Raw genomic sequence first — 23,039 nt, 5'->3', positions numbered from 1 at the left:
CATGTATTTGAAAACTGGGTTAACAGAGGAAAGGTTGGCAGGTGCGGCCTCGTGGCGTGGCGTCTGCAGCTGCGGATGCGAAGCTTGCCGGCCCTTAGGAGCTCTCACGGGTAGTCTGTGGCTTACTGAGGGTGACTCTTTAATCCTCCATGCCCTGTAGGTTAGCCGTGAATCTCTTCCACTTGAAGTGTGCATTGCCTGGTAAGAAGTCAGTTTCGATGACTCAATGTTTCAAAGATTCTGCCTCTTTTTATGTATTGCTTCCTCTTTCTTTTAGAGTTGTTTCACTTTTCTACTCATGTTTTCTCAGTGCTGATTTGTAACATGAAAGGAGAATTGATGCACCTTGACTTTGGATAAATCCCTTACTTCTGTTCCATTCCAGAACTTTGTTCACCCTCCCACCTCCCCCCACCCCCAACGATGTATTCTAACTGGAACCTGCCAGGTGGATTTTTTTCTAATAGAGCCAGAGTTGGTTTTTCCAATGGACAAAAAGTCTCTAGTTCCTGCCTAGCAGCTGGCTCATGCAGTACTTAACTGGCAAACTTTGAGTTTAGAAATGACAAGAAATGCTCCTTTCAAAAACGCTCGAACAGTAGGGAAGAGGCACTTGGCAGCTTCTGAACAGAGCAGGAGCTGAACTTGGCGGCGCACAGGGCAGCGTCTATGGCTGAGTGTTACTTCCTGGCATTTGGGTTGGCAGAAGTTAGCTCAGTGCTGTTGTCTTCGTAATTTTGAGAGTGTCTTTGGAATCTTCCCAGAAGTCTCCAGAACAATAATGTGATCCTAAAATTGCTAACTTTCTGTTTATTGAAAAGACAAGAAAGATGAACATTTTCGTAGGTTTTTAGCTAGTTCAAGGTGCTCTTTGAAAAACAATATTTTAGGAGTTGAAAGGGATTTTTGAGTCCATTCTCTTAGCCTTACTTCTTAGGATTTCTTATTGTAGGTACAGCTCTTTTGTCAGTAAAAAAAAATTCAAAGTAAATAACTTACTGTATACATTTAGTACCTCTAGGAGGCCTTGGTTACTTAGCTATGGGGAGAAACGTTCTGTGCCTTTTTTTTTTTTTTTTTTTTTTTTTTTTTTTAAANAAGACTTCAATACTCTGTTCAGGTCATGGAGTTGAGTAAACTTAATTTCAGTTCCAGACCCAAATCCATTAAAACAAAACAAACAAAACTAAACAAAACAAAAACCCCAGGAGTATCTGTTGTACAAACCAAAGGGAAACACTGGCATCCTTCCAGGTTCCTGAAGCCTGGTCTTGTTGGCTGGCGGGCATGTCTCCGTGCCTTTGTGATGTCTTAGATTCTGTTCCCCACAAAGTAGATACACTTAACCTTACTGTTTGCTCATTCTTGTATCTCCTCGTGATAGATGGTGAGGAATTACTTACTGGCAGACTTCCCCAGTTATGCAAACTTTCAGTTGAGCAGCTTTGTTCTCATGTTATTTCAAGCTATAACATAGAGTCTGCCAAGAAGTCCAAGGGAAGTTTTGCCGATAGGCATCTGGCAGAAATCCGTAGGGAAGCAGCTTGGGTCATGTGACTACCCTTCACCTCTGAAGGTTTAGGAAGAAGGGTTCAGGGTAATGCAGCTGGACATGAACTTAAATGCAAAGAGTGTGTATTAAGAAAGGGTAATGCTGAGGAGTTTTTTCAAGCTTGATCTCAGAGACTTAAAGTCACAGGTGCAAGAGGCTTATCATAACCCATTGTTCTGGCTTCATCGTTTTGTAAGTGAGAGCTGTCTACATATCCACGCCCTGGAAACAAAGCTTGCAATTGCAGAACTCTCCACAACAGTAATTTGCTCCACAGACGAGTTTAGCGATTGTCAGAGAGACAGGATAGTTCTGGGAGGTGCCATATACTGCCAGAGGAAAAGCTCCTGTAAAGGTAACTTGTGGTCAGGGAGGTGCTGGGTGGACATGGACTTGGCGTGAAGGGCATTGGGTGATGTTCAGAAACGTCTCCCCAAGCCTCAGACATCTGCCGAGTCAGGCGCCGTCGCCAGGAGTGCATCCCTGCCCGTCGGGGTGGGGCACCGCCTGCCTCCTGGTATGTCTAGGCTGCTGCTTTCTGACACTGCTTTTTCTGTTCGACGGCCTCCCTTGTTCCTGTTCATCCCAGCACAGAACAGTTTTCTGTCTCTATACGGAGTCTTTATGTCTTCTCCCCTCCCGAAGTTCTGTTAAAATTTGGTCCTTCCGGCCCTTCTCTATTGACCACGACTCCTCTTCCAAAGCCTCACACAACTTTTAAGTTTGTTCTTAGTCTTCGTATGGGATGTGTTCACTCCTACTCGATCCCCACCCCCAAAAAGCAACAAAAAAAAGCGCTGGTGGCCTTTCATCACCATGTCAGAAAGATTATTTGGCTTTTGTTCAGCTTTCGTGGCGACAACATAGGTTTGAGCTCTTCTCCTAGCAGAGTTGTCCTCAGTATCTTCTAGGCCAGGACACATGCCCACACCATGCTTGCGAGGCTCTGCGGCTTTTGCTCCAAGGATGCCTGTTAACATTGCTCCTCTGAAGACAGAAGTTGCTCTCTGGGATCCGTCCCGGGAAGTGTTTTTTACAAAGCAAATGGATAGTTTTTCTCTTCCAGGCGTACTCAATTATACAGCTGATTTTCTTTTCTTAAATTAGCTGCTAGGAAGCTTAGAGCCAAATGTATACAAGAGCAGCACTCCTGGCTTCATCTTTTATATTCAGGTCCCTATGCTCCTATTTCTTCGCCTCCTTTGTTTTACTTCTAGATTATGTGTATTTTCTAAGCAGCCTAAAATCTTTCTGGAACAAGGCCCAGAAAACAAATAATTACACAGTCGTGGCAAAATACAATGGGGCAGATCTGGGCGAGTTACACATTGGCTTTAGTCTGATCATTAAAAAGGCCTTTATCACTGTCAGGCCAAAAACAAAAGTATGCTATTCAGAAAACATGGTATAGATGTTCTCAGTGAGATAAAATACTTAGATTCTATCTTAAAAAAAAATTTAGTTAAGATTATCAGTTTTACCATAAGGACTAGAATGACAAATTAAGATTAACATTAAGCATAATTTATGGTCAGTGTCTACGTGAAGGCAGTTATTAAAATAAGAAAGGCCTTAAAGTGTCCCCTTCAATAAACGGTACATGGTCATTGTGGGACACACTGACAGGCTGTGAGGTGTGGTGCTCTGCACACACAGGCCCTATTCTTAGGACTGGGAAGTACTAAAGAATGAACTAACGTTATTCGTTCGGTGTTCTTCACTGATGAATAGCAACAGAAGTGCCTTGGTCAAGCTGTGCAGGACAGGCCCCTGTCACAGATCTGCACAGTTCGGAGTTGAGTGGGAAGGCAAACCCTCTTCTTGGGTATTTGTTCCAAGAGTGCTTACGTGCAGCCACCAGGAAGGCTTCACGCAGCTGACCGCTGTCTTAGTCCTGCAGTGCGGTAGGACATCCGGGGAAACACCAGGAATACCAATCGTAAAGAAAGTAGTACAGCTATTTATACGTATGCCAAAGAAACAGAATCCGATGATTTCCTCAGTAATATTTCCTGGAGTTGAACTTGAGGTTAACTCTTAAGAGGAAATAGGAGGTACATGTGGGTTAGAGGTCAACGAACACTTTGAAAGAAGAGCACAGTTCAGAGGATTTTTATCTGTAGAAAACTCAAACGGGGTCTTGAATCGTAAGTTGCTTTCTGTTTCGTAAGTGCGAAAGGCGTGGTTCAAAATACAATGATTTCCGCCTTTAATCGTTGACCATAAAATAAATGTATTAGTATGAGAATTTGGAAATATCTGTCGATTTTAAATGTTAATGCTCCGATCCAGCATTTCTATTACATAAAATCTTAGAGGTATTAGTATAGGGGCACGAGATTGATGTTTAGAGATTTGATTGCCGTGTTTTAGAAATTAGTGAAAAAATGTGGAAACCAAACTTTCTGCAGATCTTGAAAACAGCACCTTCAGATTCAACAAAATAACTGTCAGGTAAACATGGAATAGTGGATTTTTTTCTTGACAAGTTTTCTGTGATGCGGTTATTTTATTCTCACAGTGGAAACAGACATTGAGACTCTAAGTTATAAAGTACCTTAAACACACATAAGATGGGTGTGTGCAGATGAGACAACAGATCTGTTGCTGTCAGATCCTTGTTCTGTTGGAGCATCGTGTGTGTGTGTGTGTGTGTGTGTGTGAGATTCAATTAAACTATTAAAAGTTTTTGTAAATTTTTTTGTGGTATAATTGACATACAACATTGGTTTCAGGGGTACAACTTAATGATTTAGTATTTGTATATATTGCAAAATGATCACCACAATAAGTCAACATCCATTACCATAGTGAGTTTTTCCCTTGTGACAAGAACTTTAAGGATCTCTCTTAGCAACTTTCAAATACACAGTATAGTATTAACTATAGTCATCAAGCTGTACGTTACATTCCCATGACTGTATATTATATAGCTGGAAATTTGTGCCTTTTGACCCCCTTTACATCATTCTTAATCTTTAGTTATCCCTTTTCTTCAAAAGAAGGAATTTTTGTAAAAGTAGGCTCCAAGCCTATGTGGGACTTGAACTCACAACTCTGAGTTGGATGCTCCCCGACTGAGCCATCCAGGTGCCCCCCAAATAAAGAATTTTTAATGGACTATCTCTGATGCCATTTTTTGCACATTGATGATCAAAGGCTTGAGCTTTTGCCAATGACACGTGAGAAATTTCTTTTGGCTCAGAAAGTCATACCAAGGTAGAGAGAAGAGCGATAGCCCCAGGGAAGGCAGCACCTCCTCAGCTGAGAGTTCTGTTGGGCTGTTACATAGGTCTTTTTGTTTTGAGAGCAAGCAGGAGAGCGCGAGCTCCAGTGGGGTAAGGGGAGAGGAAGAGGGACAAGCAGACCCCTTGCTGAGCAGAGAACCCCATGTGGGGCTTGATCCCAAGACCCTGAGATCATGACCCAGGCTGAGGTCACTCGCTTAACTGAGCCACCCAGGCGCCCCGGGCTGTTCCTAAGAATCACTTCTGCAGCTCTGTGGTGTAAGCACATCCGTGCCTGTGGGAAGCGGGGTGCGTCTTTTTTTTTTTTTTTTTTAATGGCTTAAGGGATCAGTCCAGGGTTGAATGCGGCCGCAGCACCAGTCGGTATATGACCATGTACAAGTCACTTAACCTCTCTCACTCAGTTTTCTCATTTTTAAAATGGAAATGTCGTTAGTTTCTATTAGTTGTATGGGTTGTGAGGTGTACATGAGGTGATGGGCCTCACAGAGAGGACTCACAGACTCTGACCACACAGGGATCCCGTGTGCCTCTGCTCCCTGCTTGTAGTTACCTTCTTCTGGAACCGGAATTTTGACCTCAGCATGCTTTTAACCCATCTCGCACCACGCTAAACACAAAGGTAGTTCTCACATGTTCCATGCATGTCTTAACTGGGATTCCACCATTCTGTGTGGACAGAGTGGAAAACTTATTGTATAACTTGATAATTATCAATTTTGAATGTTCGGAACCTCTGACTAAAGCAGTTTTACTTCGAAGAATTTATGTAGTAGAGGTATTTGTACAAGGGCACAATTTTTTGTACAAAGATTTGATTGCAGCATTACATGAATTAGTTGAAAATTGGTAACTACACACACACACACACACACACACACACACACACACACACACACACGTGCGTGGAGATGAGACCACAGTGGTGAGTCTAGCTGTAGGAATACCCTTTTTAGGGGGATGAGGCAGGGGCATATAAATGACATTGGGAAGAGATTCAAGCTGTATCGTTATGCTTAAAAAAAACCAAATTAGAACATGTTTTTGGTAGCGTGTTCCCATTCAGTTCCTATTTTGGTTTATTAAATCCATTTCCCCCCATGAAACAGGTCTGCCTGTCCTTACCTAGTTTCCCATGTCGTCTTTTCCACTGGGTATGCTCATTCTTCCTGAGCATTTTGCCTGGAAGAATTAAACTTATTTGGGCTTGATGCTTTATTTAGGTAATGAGTTGATTATAGAGGTAACGGTTGTTTGGGTCAACATAAATTCTTCTGATTGATTTTTGGTAACTCCTACTAGACAAATTTTTGACATTTTCAGATTTATTGACATTATTGTACCTTTTTGTCTTACCTAATATTTCCCTTTTCTCATTTCAGTTTCTTAACTGGTACATAGACAAAAGGTTTTCCTTTAAAGAACCAGCCCGGCCTTTGTTGTTATTTCCAGAGTGTTTCTGTACTAATTTAGTTTTTAGAAAATCTTTGCATCAGAGGGAGGAAACTATAAAGACTATGAAAAAAAATTCCTGCTAAATAGAGTCAGCTGTGTCCTGTGGTGGAACGGCCTTCGTAAGTGTGTGTCGAGGGACAGGTGGAATGGCTGATTCGTGTGTACGGGGCTTTCTGCTCTTGAGCAGCAGCTCCCGTAGACCCGGGGTTCCGGGCGCTCCACGCTCTCTGCTTGCACAATGCGCTTAACAGGGAGGAGAGGGAGCGGATAATGCCTCTGCTCACTTGTGTGTTGTAAGAGTGGTGGTCATTCGGTGGACCAGCACGAAGTAGCACAGAATTTAGTTCCTCATGCAGTAAGAATGAATGAGCCCAGTGCTGCTGTTGCCTTTGACTAAGATTTCCAGAAACTGCTTAACATGATCATATTCTAGAGATTTTCCTAGTTCCTGGGATGCTTGAAAGCAAAACTGTTGACACGTTTGAGACTTCATGAATTTAGAGTTTGGTAAATGAGAAATCAGACTAAAGCTGTTTCATGGCTCTGTGTGAACATATTACAGTACTTGAGGGACCAACTTGAGTACTTGGAAACGGAATTTATTGTATCCTCCATAACAGGAATGTAAGAAGGCTCAAGAGAGAATTCTGTGAAGTGTTTCTTACCAAGTAATTAATGTGTACTTTTTTTTTTTTAGATTTTATTTATTTATTTGACAGAGAGACAGCCAGTGAGAGAGGGAACGCAAGCAGGGGGAGTGGGAGAGGAAGAAGCAGGCTCCCAGTGGAGGAGCCTGATGTGGGGCTCGATCCCAGGACTCCGGGATCATGCCCTGAGGAAGGCAGAGGCTTAACGACTGAGCCACCCAGGTGCCCCTAATGTGTACATTTCTTACTGCAATATATCTTCTAGTATTTCTATAAATCTTAGTTGGTAGGTATACTTAAAAAAAAAAAAAAACACACAACTGCATATTAAGTTAGTGTGTTCAGTTGTGGTTCATCTTAAAATATTTCTTGGCATGTATGGGAAATCTGTACCTGCCTCTCAATTTTGCTGTGAACCTAAAATTGCTCTAAAAAAGTCTTAGAAAATAAAAACTATTTCTTGGAATGAATTTCTTAGAATTGACTTACCCTTGGAAGCATGTTTTTCTTAATGTTGTTAGAAAGTAAGCAAGTGTTGAGGCGCCTGGGTGGCTCAGTCAGTTAAGCGTCCAACTCTTGGTTTCAGCTCAGGTCTTGATTTCAGGGTTGTTGGCTGGAGCCCCACGCTGGGCTCCACACGAGGCATGGAGTCTACTTAAAAAGTAAGCAAGTATTAACGTATGAACATGTGCACGGCTTCTCCATTTTGGAACCTGTAGCTCACCAGTAACATCACTGGATCTTGGATTAGCCTTTTTGGGGGGGGGCGGGGGGGAACCCAGTCACTGTGTCCTCTTGAGTGTGTGTGTGTTAGCCCTACAAGAACGACCATTTGAAGGGAAGATGACTCAGGAAAGACATAGATGGCTTGAAGTGGGAAGTTGAGAAGTACACAGATAAAATGCATTTTTGAAAAATCTTTGAGGAGTTTCTGTCTTCAAAATGTTTCCCAGTCTGTCCACGTGTTAAGTGGCAAAGGAAGGGCAGAGACGGAAGGAGTAAGGAACTATATGGGAAAGAGTCTTAGGGCACTCTGCCACTTCAGTGCTCTATATAGTTCTCCTCGAATCCCCTGCCGTGCTTGGGCGTGGTGGTGTGCTGAACGGTGGTAAGGTTTTCCGCGATTCAGTCATATGTAATGAGACTCAGGAGTTCTTCCCTTTGAGAATAGTTCATCAGGTATGAAGCAAAACCTACACGGATAAGGTGTAGACTTGGTGTCCTTGGGTGCAGTCATGTCTGTTGATGTGTGGCCCAGAATTTCACTGACTTGTCAAGCATCTAAACTTTATGACTTTGACTTACCTTTTTAATCTGCAAATCAGTGACATCCTAAAGTTGAAGAAAATTTTGTGGAGTAGAGAGACCTTTTAAATTTAGACACTTTCAGGACGAATGAGATGTTGTTCTCAACTTCAGGTTAACTCTTACCAACGAACTCTTGTCAACTTCCTAATACTCCTCCTGTATGAGAATGCCCCCATCCCTGTGCCAATGGTAATAGCCTCATTTTACCAAATACACACGTATGTCCTGTCTTTCCAACAGCAGTCGGAGACGGAGACCGTGCATCTGTTTATCCCAGCCCTGTCTGTCGGCGCCATCATCGGCAAGCAGGGGCAGCACATCAAGCAGCTTTCGCGCTTTGCAGGAGCTTCTATTAAGGTACTGTTCTGCCACCTGTGGTTAGTACTTTAACGACAGTGAGTTACGGGAACATGAGTCGTCCTGCCACTTTATAATCGAATCGAACGTGGCAGTCTATACTGGGGCTACATAGGGTGTGACAGAAAACCCGATCAACAGCTTCAACGAAGCAAGCTGACATCTCAGAAAAAAGTAGTCTGGAGGTATGCAGTCCAGCGCTGGAGTGGTAATTTGGCCTGCTAAGTCCCTGGACCTAGGTTTGTTCGAGCTCATCTTCCCCACGCATGGCCTTGGTCCCTCAAGGTCCCAAATGACAGTATTCTGTGCTGTCATGAGTCTGTGGTCCACCCAGTTGGAGGACACTAAGAACCTTCCTCTTACAGAGGTTTCTTATTAGCTGCCATAGGATGTTTATATCTCCATTTCATTGCTCAGAAACTGCATCACAAGGCCAGACACAGCTGAAAGAGCAACAGGGAAATGTTGAGCTAAGTATTTTATTATTATGGAAAGTGGGATAACAAATATCAGAGGACAGCGTATGGTATCCACCAACTAGATAACTGTGTGCTCTGAAGATTCTGTATTTTGATATTCTGAGAAACAATAACCTACATAGCTCATTGTGTTTTAAGGTATGCACAAATTGATAATGGCTCGATACAGTGACAGTTTTTCTTCAGGAACACATCAGTTTAGTGGGGTTTTTTTGTCGTTAAATGTTTTATAAAATTTTTTGTTTGAAGGAATCCAGTACTCGGGCGCCTGGGTGGTTCAGTCAGTTGAGCCTCTGACTCTTGATTTCGGCTCAGGTCATGATCTCAGGATCCTGGGATCGAGTCCAATGTAGGGCTCCACGCTCAATGGGGAGTCTGCCCCTTCCCTCTGCACTGCGCGCTAACTAAATAATAAATGAATCTCTAAATAAAATCTTCAAAAAAAGTACACAAAGTTGCACTCAGGTGTTTATAGCATCTTTATTTCCAGCTGACCGCCAATGGGAAGCAGCACATGTTCAGTAATGGGCAAATAGATAAACTGTGGTCCGCCTTCGCAGAAGATATTAAGAACAAACCATTGATAGATACAAGTTAGTTGGATCTCATGTTACATGCTAAGGAAAGAAATCAGACCCAAAAGCCCACATACTCTGTGATCCATTTGTATGTAAAATCTGGAAAAGGCAGAACTATAGGGATAGAGAAAAAAACTGAGTGGTTGCTAGCAATTGGAGGTGGGAGGGAGCCCTGAATACAGAGAGAGATAGCGGGAAGAATTGTGGAGAGTGACTGAACTATTTTTATTTTGATTGTGGTGGTGGTGATCTGCCTATGCATTTGTTACCAAAGAATGAATTTTACTGTATGTAAATTAAATAGTTAATAAAAAAGCAAAACACAGAAATAGCCCTCATATGCTCTCTTGTAGCAAAAGATAACAAAATACATGAACAGGAAATGCAGCAAAGATAAACAGGTAAAGGAAAAGTGGTAAAAGATTGAGGGGTGAACCAACCTTACTGTCCTTCAAGTTTCCTGAGTTAAAAGTAAGTCTTTGACATGTGCAAAAAGAACCTAGTAGACCAGCTTTGAAAAAACTGCAATGAACATTTATTTCATGAATGAGAACTGAGTATTTACGTATTCAGTTTTCTCTCTCTCGGGCTTCACAGAGGTTGTATGATGAGGGTAAAATGTTTCCAAGTCTGAAACATGCATAGTCTGAAAGATGGACCACCACTCTTAACACTTTGCTAGAGTTACATATGCGTACATTTCATATATGTACTTAGTAGGCATGTACTTGGTATTTGATAATTGTGTTCACGTGGACATTTAGACCATTCTTACTCTGCACAAGCAGTGCAGTGATGGACAGAGTTCCTTAGCCAAGCTGTTACATACAACTTTATTCTTTAAGGTAAGTCTATAAAAGTAGATTTGGTGAGTCAAAGGGCATGTGTTTTCAGGCTTTTTCAGAGACTATAGCAATTTATACTCCGTGTATGAGTGCCTTTAGCCCCAGCCCTCCTTCACCAGTATTGACAAATCTAGTCAGAAAGATAAAGAATGCTGTCTTTGTTCCAGGGGTTTCCTGTGAATAATTCTAAGAGCTTAGATTAAAGGGAAGTACTTACTTGTTTTAGACTCAAAATTAGTGAGTGCCCAGCATGAAGCAGGAATAGTATTAGTGTGGCTCTAGCTGACAGGGGGAGGGAGAAAAGAGGACTCCATTAAAAATAAAAACATTCTTTGATTCTAAACGTGGGTGGGAAGGGCTCTTGTAGACTATATTAGTAACCGACAGGGATCGTAATGGTAGAATTTGGGGTAGTTTTTATCATATTTTTTGCTTCCCATTCTTAATAAGAATTTGCTTCTTACACGGCATATGTCTAGCAAATTTTTTTCTTTTGAAACAACTACCAGCTGGGTCCCCAAATCCTATGACTCTGGAAAAATCCTGGTTTCCTCGCCCTTCAATAGCTTCTGCAACATTTCCCCTGGCCCAGGCTTTTTGTGTGATTTCATATATTCTGCAAAAATAGAAAAGCCGTTTACTTTCCTTCTGCCAAATTAATGTTTATTTCATATGGTACTCTAATGAGCATACTTCAGAGGAATTTACCAATAGTCTTAGATTTGTGAACATAGCAGTTTCTTGCACATACAGACCTGGGGGTTCTGACGCATATGGGCCAAAGACCACACTCGGAGCACCACTGGTGTAGTGATGAGGAACACGGGCAGTGGAGACAGACCCAGTTCTCCCTCCAGCTGGAGGAGTTGTGTGATCATGGCTGGGCCAGGTAACTCAACTTCTTCAGCCTTCAGTTTCCCCTCTGTAAAGTCCAGCACCACCTCGTTAGAACCTAGTGAGGATTAGTTGAGATTGCATGTGGACGTTTACATCAGGGCTGTGCACAGTGTAAGTGCACAGTTCATGGCAGGAGCCATAGCTAACAAACCCAGGTTAACCACTGCTGCTCTGCAACTTTCTTCCAGAAGGCGTTCACTGTACACTTAAGTCACGCACAAATGTCAGGATGGTGTAACGTTTCTATCAGTGGCACCTGAAAGGGTCATCCCGCCTTGATGTGTCTGTTACAGATCGCTCCAGCGGAAGCGCCAGATGCTAAAGTGAGGATGGTGATTATCACCGGGCCGCCGGAGGCTCAGTTCAAGGTATGGGTTCTAGAGTGTGTGCACAGGTAACGAATGAATGGATTTCAAGAATGTTAATACTTTCTTTTCAGGAACTTCATAACCTGGCTTCTCCCTTAAATATATCTAAAACCCAGTAAAAAGAATCTCCCAGTGGAAAATCTTTCGAATAAGAACAGAGTAGAAACATACCGAAAGTTACATTTCAAAAATAAAGCAGACTTTGTTTCAACTTTGAGAGTTTTGTAACGTTGCTGGGTTTATCTCCCAACGGAAAATCTCAGTGCCTTGTTACTATGCGAAGGTGAGCCCTTTAAGACTGAAATTTACAAACCTGTCTGGTTATTATGTGTGGAAAACTTGTTCCCCGTGTTTCCGTCTTGTCCTTGAGAGGCCTTAACCTTGAATTAAAATGCCCCCTTTCCTCTTACCCTTGAATTAACTCTGAGCCGTGGTCCGTAGTCTGACCACAAATCACTTTAGTTCTTCCAATTTTAGAAGTAGAAATGGTAGGAACTTTTCTGGCATTTGTGCTGGTGTGACCATTGTTCATACTTCCTGGGGTTTGGGACCTTTGCAGCTGGAATGCCCTTCATTGTATACTGAGAGTTGATGAAGAGCAGAGACTGGGCATCCAGGCTGCCAGTTCAAATCCCAGCTCTATCATTTATCTGCTGTGTGACCTTGGGCAAATTACTTAACCTTTCTCTGGCTACTCAGCTGCAAAATGAGGATTAGAACATCCACAAGGTTGAAACAAGGTTATAAAGTATAAAGAATATAAAGTGCTTAGAATACTGCTTGCCACATAGGAAGCACAATATACATAAGCTGGTGTTCAGCAGACTTGGGGTGAATCAGACTCCGCCAAATTCTCAGACACATACTTGCAAGTACATGATTTCTCCCGCAGAACTTAGTACAAGTGTACAGGTAACTACTGCATTAGAATGTAACAACTTTATACCAAACCCATGTCTTACTCTACCACCTTTGTAACAGGACAGCTCTTGAACCTTATGCCTAAGTTCCTTTAGCTCTAAAATGTGGCTAGTAACAGTGCCTGCTTCTCCCCAATTTCCCCCTTTGAAAATAACACTTTCTTAAATCTCCCTTTTCTATGGGACATTTTTCAGTAAAAATCTAAAGCTTTTTCCACTTCATTTACAGGAAGGATAGGAAACAAAAGGAGGTACTTTGAGATGTGGGTGCAGTTGGCTAGGCTCAAACTCAGGTGAAGAAATTTAGTCTCTCACACCAGCCTTTTGGTCCAAGCCGTTGAAGTCCCAACTCAGAAATGTTGTAAACTGCTCCCTTCCCAAACCTACAGGATCGGTCACTTTTAGTATGAAATCTTAAAAGATAAACATAGACATCAGTTATTATATGTTTCTTCTTGATGCTGAGCTCTTTTTTATAAATGGAACTACTATCTTGTTATTCCTATAATTGTATGCGGGGAAATTCAGTTTGTTTCCCTGTATCCTTCAATGCCCATGTGGTATGGTGTAGTCACCTTAAAAGGAATATTTAAGAAAACCAGTAATGCTTAAATATTCTTAAAGTGATCAGTGATAATTACAAGTGAATTATTTTAGAAATCTAAGGAGTGGTAAACCTTCCAACCCATACTTTCTGTGAAGAATTCGAGAACTATGTCCTCTTTGTTAATACCTAGATCTGTGGCCTGCGACTTTGCGAATGAATGGAATATAGGGTACCAAGATGAATTTTGTTTTTTCTGTAACCCCCTATAATAAGCTTATCGCTTCTGCACCAATGAAAATGTAAAATGTGTTGGGCACTTCTGTTTTTATGATTTACCCTGGTAGCTTGTCAGATTAAACCAACTCTGACTTCTTTATCCTTTAGTATATACTAGAGCAAATTAATGGTTGTACATAATAGGAGACGTTTCCTAAGTATGATGTCTAGTTGTATGCAATAGATATCAGTATGTGTTGACTATAAATATCAGAAGTGTGCGTTAACCTGATTTTGTCGCTTTATTATTCAAAGTACATGATGGGGCGCCTGGGTGGCACAGTCATTAAGCGTCTGCCTTCAGCTCAGGCGTGATCCCAGCGTTCTGGGATCGAGCCCCACATCGGGCTCCTCCGCTATGAGCCTGCTTCTTCCTCTCCCACTCCCCCTGCTTGTGTTCCCTCTCTCGCTGGCTGTCTCTATCTCTGTCGAATAAATAAATAAAATCTTTTTTAAAAAAAAAGTAGAAGCCACTTGGCTAAGATGAAGAAACCTGTTTCAACAGAAAATATCTTTTCAGCAGGTGTGAGCCTGCCACAGCTGGCTCTGTAGGTCTTCCCCGTCTCTTATCCTCAAGGAAAATTGCAATTACTTTTAGTGAAAGCAGGAAAGGTTTAACCTTTTAGGATCGGAGGGCAAATGACCATTTGCCTACAAAGAGGATTTATTTTTAATTAAGCTGAGTACTAACTGCCTTTCATTCTTTTTGTTAAAAGAATAAATCCTATTCAGCCAGTCATCCAGTTGCCACCTCTGTGGTGCCTGTTACTGTGAAGCTTCCTAACTTTGCCTTTTAGGCCATCTGCAACAGTCTGTCACATGCAGGTGTGTCCCTGCCAAGGGCCATTCCAGTGGATCTGGGCCATCTCTGAAGTTAATGGACCTTCTTTCCCTTCAAGAATGACACTGATAGGATATGTTCTCATTTGTAGGCTCAGGGAAGAATTTATGGAAAAATTAAAGAAGAAAACTTTGTTAGTCCTAAAGAAGAGGTGAAACTTGAAGCTCATATCAGAGTGCCATCCTTTGCTGCTGGCAGAGTTATTGGAAAAGGAGGCAAAACGGCAAGTACTTCAGCAAAACCTGTGCAGTGGTATGAAAGGGAAAGCATTGAAAGGTACTTAGGAGTTCCAAGTCCCTGAATTTGGGCTAATTTATAAAAAGCAGGATCATCTGGGCCAAGGTTTGGAGAAGACTGCCTTGTGTTCTTCCTGAGTGTTGGCATCAGCCGCTGGTGACAGTAATGCCTCTTTAAGACCACTCTGTGTGGGAAGACTGTCTCATGTACGAGGGGCGTTTAGCATTTCCAGCTGATGTAACTTCAGCTTTTTATTTTTGCACACTTGATGGAAAGAAAACTTTTAAAAATGTCATCTGCCTTTATAACCTACCTCTGTAACAAAACAAATGGTTACCAGTTTCTCTTTAGCACATGAAACTTCTAAGGTGTTTTCAAAGCTATTTACAATTTTGAAGTAATTGAGAGCATCCACTTCGGAATCAGACTTTCAGGGATTCAGTCTGGTTCTGCCATTCATTTGTGTAACTGGTCAAATCAATTTTTTTGGCTAAGTCTTAGTTTATCATTTTAAAATGGGCACAGTACTGATAACCTGATAGAATTCTTGGTGGATTAGATGAAATTTGTAAAGCCACAGTTTAGTGTTTGGCACATAGTAAGTGCTCAGCAAATGGTAATTTTTTGTTTAAAACCTCAATTTAACAGGACCTGTGTTTATCTTGTTCAGGTGAATGAGCTCCAGAATTTGTCAAGTGCAGAAGTAGTTGTCCCTCGTGACCAGACACCTGATGAGAATGACCAAGTGGTTGTGAAAATAACTGGTCACTTCTATGCTTGCCAGGTAAGTGGGCTCTAATGTCATAAGCAAGCTCTTTGGCTTCTTTCCCAAATGGAAGCAATTCTCCTGTGGGTATGCCCCCACCCCATGTAAATTTTCAACGTTGTCTAGTGCTTAACACGCTTAATCCCTAAGCAGGTAATTTCAGACTCTACTAGCAAACTAAACTAGTATGTATCTTTAACCTTCAGATCTGAAGTTGCTGAAATGGAAGAGTAAAATAACTGTTAGAAACCTTTGATTAGGTAGAAATATCAGATCTCTCGCCTTTTGCAGGTTGCCCAGAGAAAAATTCAGGAAATTCTGACTCAGGTAAAACAGCACCAACAGCAGAAAGCTCTGCAAAGTGGACCACCTCAGTCAAGACGGAAGTAAAGGCTCAGGAAACAGCCCACCACAGAGGCAGATGCCAAACCAAAGACAGATTGCTTAACCAACAGACGGGCGCTGAACCCCTAATATCCAGAATTACATGCACAAGTTTTTACCTAGCCAGTTGTTTCTGAGGACCAGGCAACTTTTGAACTCCTGTCTCTGTGAGAATGTATACTTTATGCTCTCTGAAATGTATGACACCCAGCTTTAAAAAAAAAAAAAAAATAAGGGGGGGAGGGAAAGAGAGGAGCTCTGCACTTCCCTTTTGTTGTATTCTCAGTGTAACAAATATTCTAATTTTTCTTAATATACCCCCCTAATGCCAGAAATTGGCTTAATGATGCAGTCACTAAATTCATAAAATATAGATTGCTCCCAAATCCAATTGTTAAAATTGGATCAGAATAGAATGATTACAGGAACTTAAATGTTAAGCTATTAGCATAGGAAAACTGTTCTCAGTTTTATTTTTATCTAACACTAACATGAATAACCTAAGGGAAGTGCTGAATGGTGTTGGCAGGGGTATTAAATGTGCATTTTTACTCAACTACCTCAGGTATTCAGTAATGCAATGAAAGCAAAATTGTTTTTGTTTTTGTTTTTTTTGGAAAATTTTATATACTTTATAAAGATAAAAGTCCAACAGTTTTTTAAAAAAGTTTAATTAGCTAACAGGAAAATAACAGAAAAATTTTACTTCTGGCTGGTGACCGTAAGCTGGAAAATTAATTTCAGGTTTTTTGAGGCTTTTGACACCATTAGTTGGAAAATCCAATAAATGTTCAGTGATATGGAGCAGTGCCTATATTTGGAGAGCAGCAATACCATTTAATTTTTTCGTTTATGGTAGGGAACTTTTTCGATGGTACTAACAGAGCAAAGTGGTTGCAGGAGGTTTTGGAACGGCTGGTTTAAATGGCTTCAGGAGACTCGAGTTTTTTTGTTTGGCTATGTGATTAAATGCATACAAATGCTTTGTGCTTTAGACTATCACTACCTAAAGTGCATCGATGAAGAGAGATGCAGCCCCTGTGGACTTTAAACTGATTGGCAAAAAGCAAGCTCCAGCTTGTCCTACGGGATGCTTAGTTTGCCAACACGCTTCAGACCAGTCGGTCTACACTTTGAGCAGACCCCAACAGAACTGCTTTGTGAAGACCAATGGGGTACTCAGATGGTGGGACAGTGTTCAAAGGCAATATCAAGTCTACATCTCCATGTGCCAGGCACTGTCACCAGCCTCACTAAGCTATTATGAAGACTTTTAAACAATGATAAATCTAGAAAAATACAAGGCCACCTAAAATATTACATAAACTACAGGATTTCGGTATTCTCTGCAACCAATTATTTGAAAATAAGTCAAAAAGTAGAGGATACCAGAAAACAATTTTTGGAATATAATTTGACTCATTTGACTTTTGATAGAGGGAAACAGGATATATATGCCCATTCCTTAACTTGATGGCAAAGCCCAGTATGTACAATTATGTGGGTGTGGGTGGTCTCCGAGGCCACACTGCTCTCAGAATTGTTTGTTGCTTTTGTTCATTGATCGATCAGTCACCGTATCACACTGATCTGAAGGGCATATATAATAAGCTTTGAAAAATATGGCCTCCTTTGTATTTCAAGATGAATTTCTACAGACTAGGTAAGTTTTTCTGAGGATCACTGTTATCAATTAGACATTTTGCAAATGACTTGAAATGTTTTCTTAAATGTTTTCAGAAAACCAGTTTATTTTGTAGTTTTAGCCAAAAAGTGCCCTTTGTCATACAATTCACCTAGCATTCATAATTTTTTCATATAATGAATTGCAAAAATAAATAAAAATCATAGACTGGCTTTCTGGTTGGATTTCAGGTGAGATGTGCTTAGGCCAGAGCTCTTCCTCAGTGTTTGATTTTTCTTCCCATGTTTGTTATTGTTTTTATACACATACATACCTATAGGTGCTGCATTTATATCTGCTGGTTTAAAATTCTGTCATATTTCACTTCTAGCCTTTTACTGTGGCAAATCATGTTTTACTTTTAATTAAGCAATGGTAATGGAGTATCTAATTCTGTAATTGAGTTTTGTACTCACCGCACATGGATCATTCCTCATCTGTAATGTGCCCCAAATGCAGCTTCGTTTTCCAGATACCTTGATGCAGAATAAAGTTTTTCATCATTAGGTGCAGCCTGGTGTACGACATGTTTTATTTCTGGTTTTTCAAATAAATGTGAATGTTCAAATTTAATCAAACTGTAAACTTAAATTTTTAGTAGTAGTGTCATTCTCGATTTACCAGTAGATATCGGTGCTTACCTCATTTTCTCCATTCTATAGTACTTACTGTGGATTTTGATACTACTGGTGCCTATGAAGTAAGAACTGTAGGTTTTAAGTAATAAGACCAATGGGGAGGGTGATGTGTTTTTTGCTTTATTTAAACAAACAACTGGCTATTCCATTCTACAGAATAAGATTTACACTTATACAAAACTGAACTGTGAGCAGAGCACAGGGGCCAATGTTAACTCTGGGAAATCCTGCTGGGATCTCAGAAATAAATAAAAATAATAATTTTAGTTTAAATGTACTGATTCTTGGTGTGAGAATCAGCTCACTTACCTACAATTTCCACATTCATTGAGCATGAGTGCCCACAGATAAGGCTTGTTTTGACAATAACCTGACCAAGTGGGGTTTCAGAGCTATATTTTTAAGAAGTAACTCAATCCAAATCTGATGATGACTAAAACAGTTCATATCATTTTATTCTCATTTAACTCCACTGGAGTCAGGGATGAAGTGTCATCTTCTATTCCAAGAATGAAGTCTTCAGGTAGTGTCTCAGGTGCTATCTGTGCTAACTGGTCATCATAAGAACGTAGGGTCCATAATTTCTCTAATTCATAGGTTTCTCTGGTTTCTGGAAGCATCAAATGAATCACCATGCTGCCTATCAATCAAGGACAGATAAGAGTTAACATTAAACCAGCAGCTCATTAGCTTTTATTCTTGTGTTCTTACAAACCTCTGTGACAGAGTGGTTGTCAAAGTGTGGACCCCAGATTAGGATTACCTGGGAATTTATTAGAAATGCAAATTATGGATACCCTTCCTACAAATACCATAAAAATGATGCGCTGCTTTTCTCAGTGCATCGTATGGGAGGTACATGATGATATCAATATGTAATGTTCCTGGTGATAACTTCACTCTCCATGGGCATCACATTTCTGCATACCTAGGAGCAAAGCATGGATTGCCTTTTGTTCTAGACTGTCTTTTCAAGGATGACTGTGTAATGAATAGTCACAAAAGAGGCCATCTCCCTCCGGAGCAAAGGACAGGTTTACTTACAGCAGTGGGTCTCAGGACATTTTTGATGTTCACAAACAGGGCTGGAGGGGAGAAGGGAGACTACTCAACATCCTACAATGCACAGGATATGTCTCCTCACTCCCACCTGAATCACGTGGTCCAAGATGTTAAACCCTGGCCTTACAGCCTTAGCAGAAAAAGTGTCTTCCACCACAGAAAATGTGGGTCGGCTTCCTGCCCGTTATAAAAGATGTGCTACCCCAATCTCAGGGTTCCTCTCTTAGAGCTTTGTCTGCAGATATCATCTGGCCCTGTGTTTATCTATAGAAACAGGGGCTCAGGGAAGCTGGTGAAAAAAAAGAATGCTGCTGCTGGCTAATGTGACTGTGATGAGTAATAAAACTGTCCTTCATCTCTAACATAGGAATAGCCTTAAGTCTTTCACCAATACCCATGAAACGGGGCAGCTAACTTGTTATAAAATCTCAGACCCTTCACAGTTCTTGACAATTACTGATTTTCCCTTGTGGGGAAATACTTTGAAACTATGTATATATTAATACCCAAATCTGTTAGGTCTTTTCAAAATTCCACTCCTCTGCTCTTGTCCTCCTCAGTACCCAGAATGCCCTTTACCTCACCTCAACTGAGTCGTTCTGAGCCAACTTTATGTACACCCCAAGCCGCCTACCACCACTAAGGGATCTCTACCATGTTATCCACTCTGTTCTCCACCATCTTGCTGACCAGCATGGCTACTTATATACGTATCACATTAGGTGAGGATTTCACGTGTTAGACCTCCGGGGTTGCAATTAAAACTTACTGTAAACAAATATAAAAAATTTCACATGAAAAAAAATCTGATCCTCAATCCTTTTGCAACTGAAAATAGTTCAAGATTAGGACAAAACAAATACTTATCTGTAAAATATGTCAGAATAACTTACCAAAGTCCACACAGAGCCAGTCATCGGTGTCCTTCCCTTCAATCTTAACATGAGGCTCACTTTTACATTTCAGGTATTTATACTGAAAAAAGCCAGATTATATATTAGGGAGGGAGTGGAAGAAGTCTCTCTGTCTCACTGAGGATGGTCTGGGGGGGTAATTTTCTTGATCTTACAAGGAATGAGTAGGCTAGTTCCCAGATTAACTATACCCCATAGTAAGTTGAGAGTTTCCTCTAAATCCTACCAACCTCCTATACCTCTCTCTACTGAATCCTCCTGCCCAAACCCTTCTGAAAGGGCCATCCTACTCATATCCACCAATGTGTCTCTGAGGGACAGAAGACCAAGCTCACTCAACATCTGGTCCTCACCTACATCAACCACCTTCAGGACAATGTTCATGGGATTTTATCATCCCAAGTCTCTATTCCCAACAGGTCTTATTGGTCCAATATAACAGATATACTAGTATCAGACAAATAGACTTTAAGTCAAAAACTATTAGACAAGGATACTAACACAGTGATAAAAGGGTCAAATATCCCAGATGATAAAACAATTATAAACATATGCACCAAAAATCAGAACTCTTAAACACATGGAAACACCAACAGAACTGAAGGGAGAAACAGATGACAACACAATAATATAGAAGACTTAATACTCCATTTCCAATAATGCATTAAAAAACCAGACAAGATCATTAAGGAAATAGATGACTTGAACAACACTACAGGCTAACTGGACCTAAAAGACATTAATAAAACATTCCAGCCAAAAGCAGAATACATATTTAGACATGTAACATTCTCCAGGATAGATCTGTTAGGCTACAAAACAACTCAAAAAGATTGAAGTCACAAAGTATATTTTCTGATCACAATGAAATGAAACCAGAAATCAACAGAAGGAAAACCAGAAAAGCCATAAAAACAGAGTCAAAGAAGATAACAAGGGAAATTAGAAAGTATCTTGAGAAAAATGAGATTAAAATACAACATACCAAAACTTAATGGGATGCAGTAAAAGTAACATTAAGAGGGAAATTTATAGATATAAATGCTTTCATGAAAAAAGAAAGTTCCCAAATCAACAACCTAAATTTATACCTTAAAGAACTAGGAAATGAAGAACAAATTAAACTTAAAGCTAGCAGAAGGAAGGAAACAATGATAAGAGAAAACAAAAATTGAGAAAAATCCATGAAACCAAGATTTGGGCCTTGAAAAAGATAAACGAAATCAACAAATCTTTAGCTATACTGAACAAGAGAAAACAAAAGACCTGAATAACTAAAATCAGAAACAAGCAAGGGGACATTACTTCTTAAAAAAGGCATTATGAGTACTATGAACAACTATACACCAGCAAATTGGATAATTTAGACGAAATGGACAAATTCCTACAAACACACAACTTACCAAGATTGAATTGGGATTGAATCAGTAATTGAAAACCTCCAAACACTATTATATCTCAAGGAGGGAAGGGAGGATGGAAGGACAGAAGGACGGAAGGAAGGAAGGAAAAAAAAAACATCTCCCAGCAAAAGCCCTGACCGGATGGTTTCACTGGTGAATTCTACCAAACATTTAAGCAAAAGCTAATACAAATTCTTAAACTCTTACAAAAATTGAAACGGGAACGCTTCATAACTCATTCTATGAAACTACCATTACCCTGAAACCAAGGTCAAAAACACGACAAAAAGGGGCGCCTGGATGGCACAGCAGTTAAGCGTCTGCCTTCGGCTCAGGGCGTGATCCCGGCGTTGCGGGATCGAGCCCCACATCAGGCTCCTCTGCTATGAGCCTGCTTCTTCCTCTCCCACTCCACCTGCTTGTGTTCCCTCTCTCGCTGGCTGTCTCCATCTCTGTCAAATAAATAAATAAAATCTTAAAAAAAAAATACAAAAAAGAAAAACACTGCAGACCAATATCGTTGATGAACATGGATGCAAAAATCCTCAATAAATTACCAGCAAGTCCAATTCAACAGCATATTAAAAGGATTATGCAACAAGACTGAATGGGATTTATTCCTGGAATGGAAGGATAGTTCCACATGAAAATAAAATCAGTATATAATAAACCATATTAACAAAATGAAAAACAAAAGCCACAGGATCATCTCAAATTTATGCAGCAAAACATTTCACAAAATTCAACACCCTTTCACGATGAAAATACTCAACAAACTTGACAAGTTAAGATGGCGGAGGAGTAGGGGACCCCTTTTTCAGCCAGTCCCCTGAGTCGAGCTGGATAGGTACCAGACCAGCCTGAACATCCACGGAATCAGCCTGAGATGCAGGAAGATACATCTGGATCTCTACAAATGAACATCTCCAGCGCTGAGTATTGAGGTACGAAGCGGGGAGCCGTGAAACCGCACACAGATATTGGAAGATAAACGGAAGGGGGTGAGAGCCGCCGCGTTTGGGTGCCGGGAAGCGGTAGCCACCTGCACTGGGGAGCGGGCTACTCGCGGACCGACACCCGCGAGAGAACAGACTGGGACCATGAGCGGGGAGCACACGCCACCAGACATCTCACGGAACTCCGGTGTGCTCACTGGATCCAGACTGAGACCGGGAGCTCCGGGAGCGCGCGGGACAGCTGGCGGCGTTAGAAACACAAAGGACAGAGACGCGCAGCCCTGGAAGTGAGGGCCGGGACGCCGGGTGTGGGACGCACATCCCAGGGCGCTGCAGGGTTGAGCAGCACCAACAGAAACAGAGTTAAAGTGGCCAGAACATCCGTGGAGAACGGTCCACAATCCCTCTGTTCTGAGACAGAGGCTGAGATTCGGCCACTGCTGCTCTGACTCTCAGAAGAGGCACAGCAAAACCGCCAGGGAAAGCCGCCAGAGAACAAAAGCCTGGAAATACCAGCTCACAGTGTGCCCATCCCCATCCCCCCTTGCAGGGGACAGGGAGACTCTACCCAAACAGGGTTGACTGAGTATTGGCATGGCAGGCCCTTACCCCAGAAGGCAGGCTGAAAAATCAAGAAGCCCACATCCCTAAGATCCCTATAAAACAAGGGCGCACGG

General features: G+C 41.3%; 2 protein-coding genes across 7 annotated transcripts in view; one reads left to right on the top strand and one right to left on the bottom strand.

Annotated features, from left to right (window-relative positions):
• Positions 1-17,901, top strand: part of IGF2BP3 (insulin like growth factor 2 mRNA binding protein 3) — a 141,518-nt gene extending 123,617 nt beyond the window's left edge. For 4 of the 6 annotated variants that reach the window (XM_034669209.1, XM_002921331.4, XM_034669202.1 and 1 more), the window contains 5 exons: positions 8,451-8,567; positions 11,660-11,734; positions 14,410-14,541; positions 15,226-15,339; positions 15,613-17,901. In XM_034669209.1, the coding sequence (XP_034525100.1) occupies positions 8,451-8,567; positions 11,660-11,734; positions 14,410-14,541; positions 15,226-15,339; positions 15,613-15,711 (537 nt within the window). In that variant the 3' untranslated portion in view covers positions 15,712-17,901. Of the gene's footprint in view, positions 1-8,450; positions 8,568-11,659; positions 11,735-14,409; positions 14,595-15,225; positions 15,340-15,612 lie in introns of all 6 variants that reach the window. The other 2 variants (XR_004628152.1, XM_034669197.1) reach the window with 2 other exon arrangements.
• Positions 17,902-18,126: 225 nt separating this feature from the next.
• MALSU1 (mitochondrial assembly of ribosomal large subunit 1) overlaps positions 18,127-23,039 on the bottom strand; it is a 10,359-nt gene continuing 5,446 nt past the window's right edge. Inside the window, exons 3-4 of the mRNA XM_034669214.1 lie at positions 19,983-20,064; positions 18,127-18,667 (exon numbers count right to left, since the gene is read on the bottom strand). Of these exons, the coding sequence (XP_034525105.1) occupies positions 18,471-18,667; positions 19,983-20,064 (279 nt within the window). The 3' untranslated portion in view covers positions 18,127-18,470. The remainder of the gene's footprint in view (positions 18,668-19,982; positions 20,065-23,039) is intronic.

This window comes from Ailuropoda melanoleuca, chromosome 1 (genome assembly GCF_002007445.2).
Source record: "Ailuropoda melanoleuca isolate Jingjing chromosome 1, ASM200744v2, whole genome shotgun sequence".
Classification (NCBI taxonomy): Eukaryota; Metazoa; Chordata; class Mammalia; order Carnivora; family Ursidae; genus Ailuropoda; species Ailuropoda melanoleuca.
This window is presented reverse-complemented; position numbering and strand designations above follow the sequence as displayed.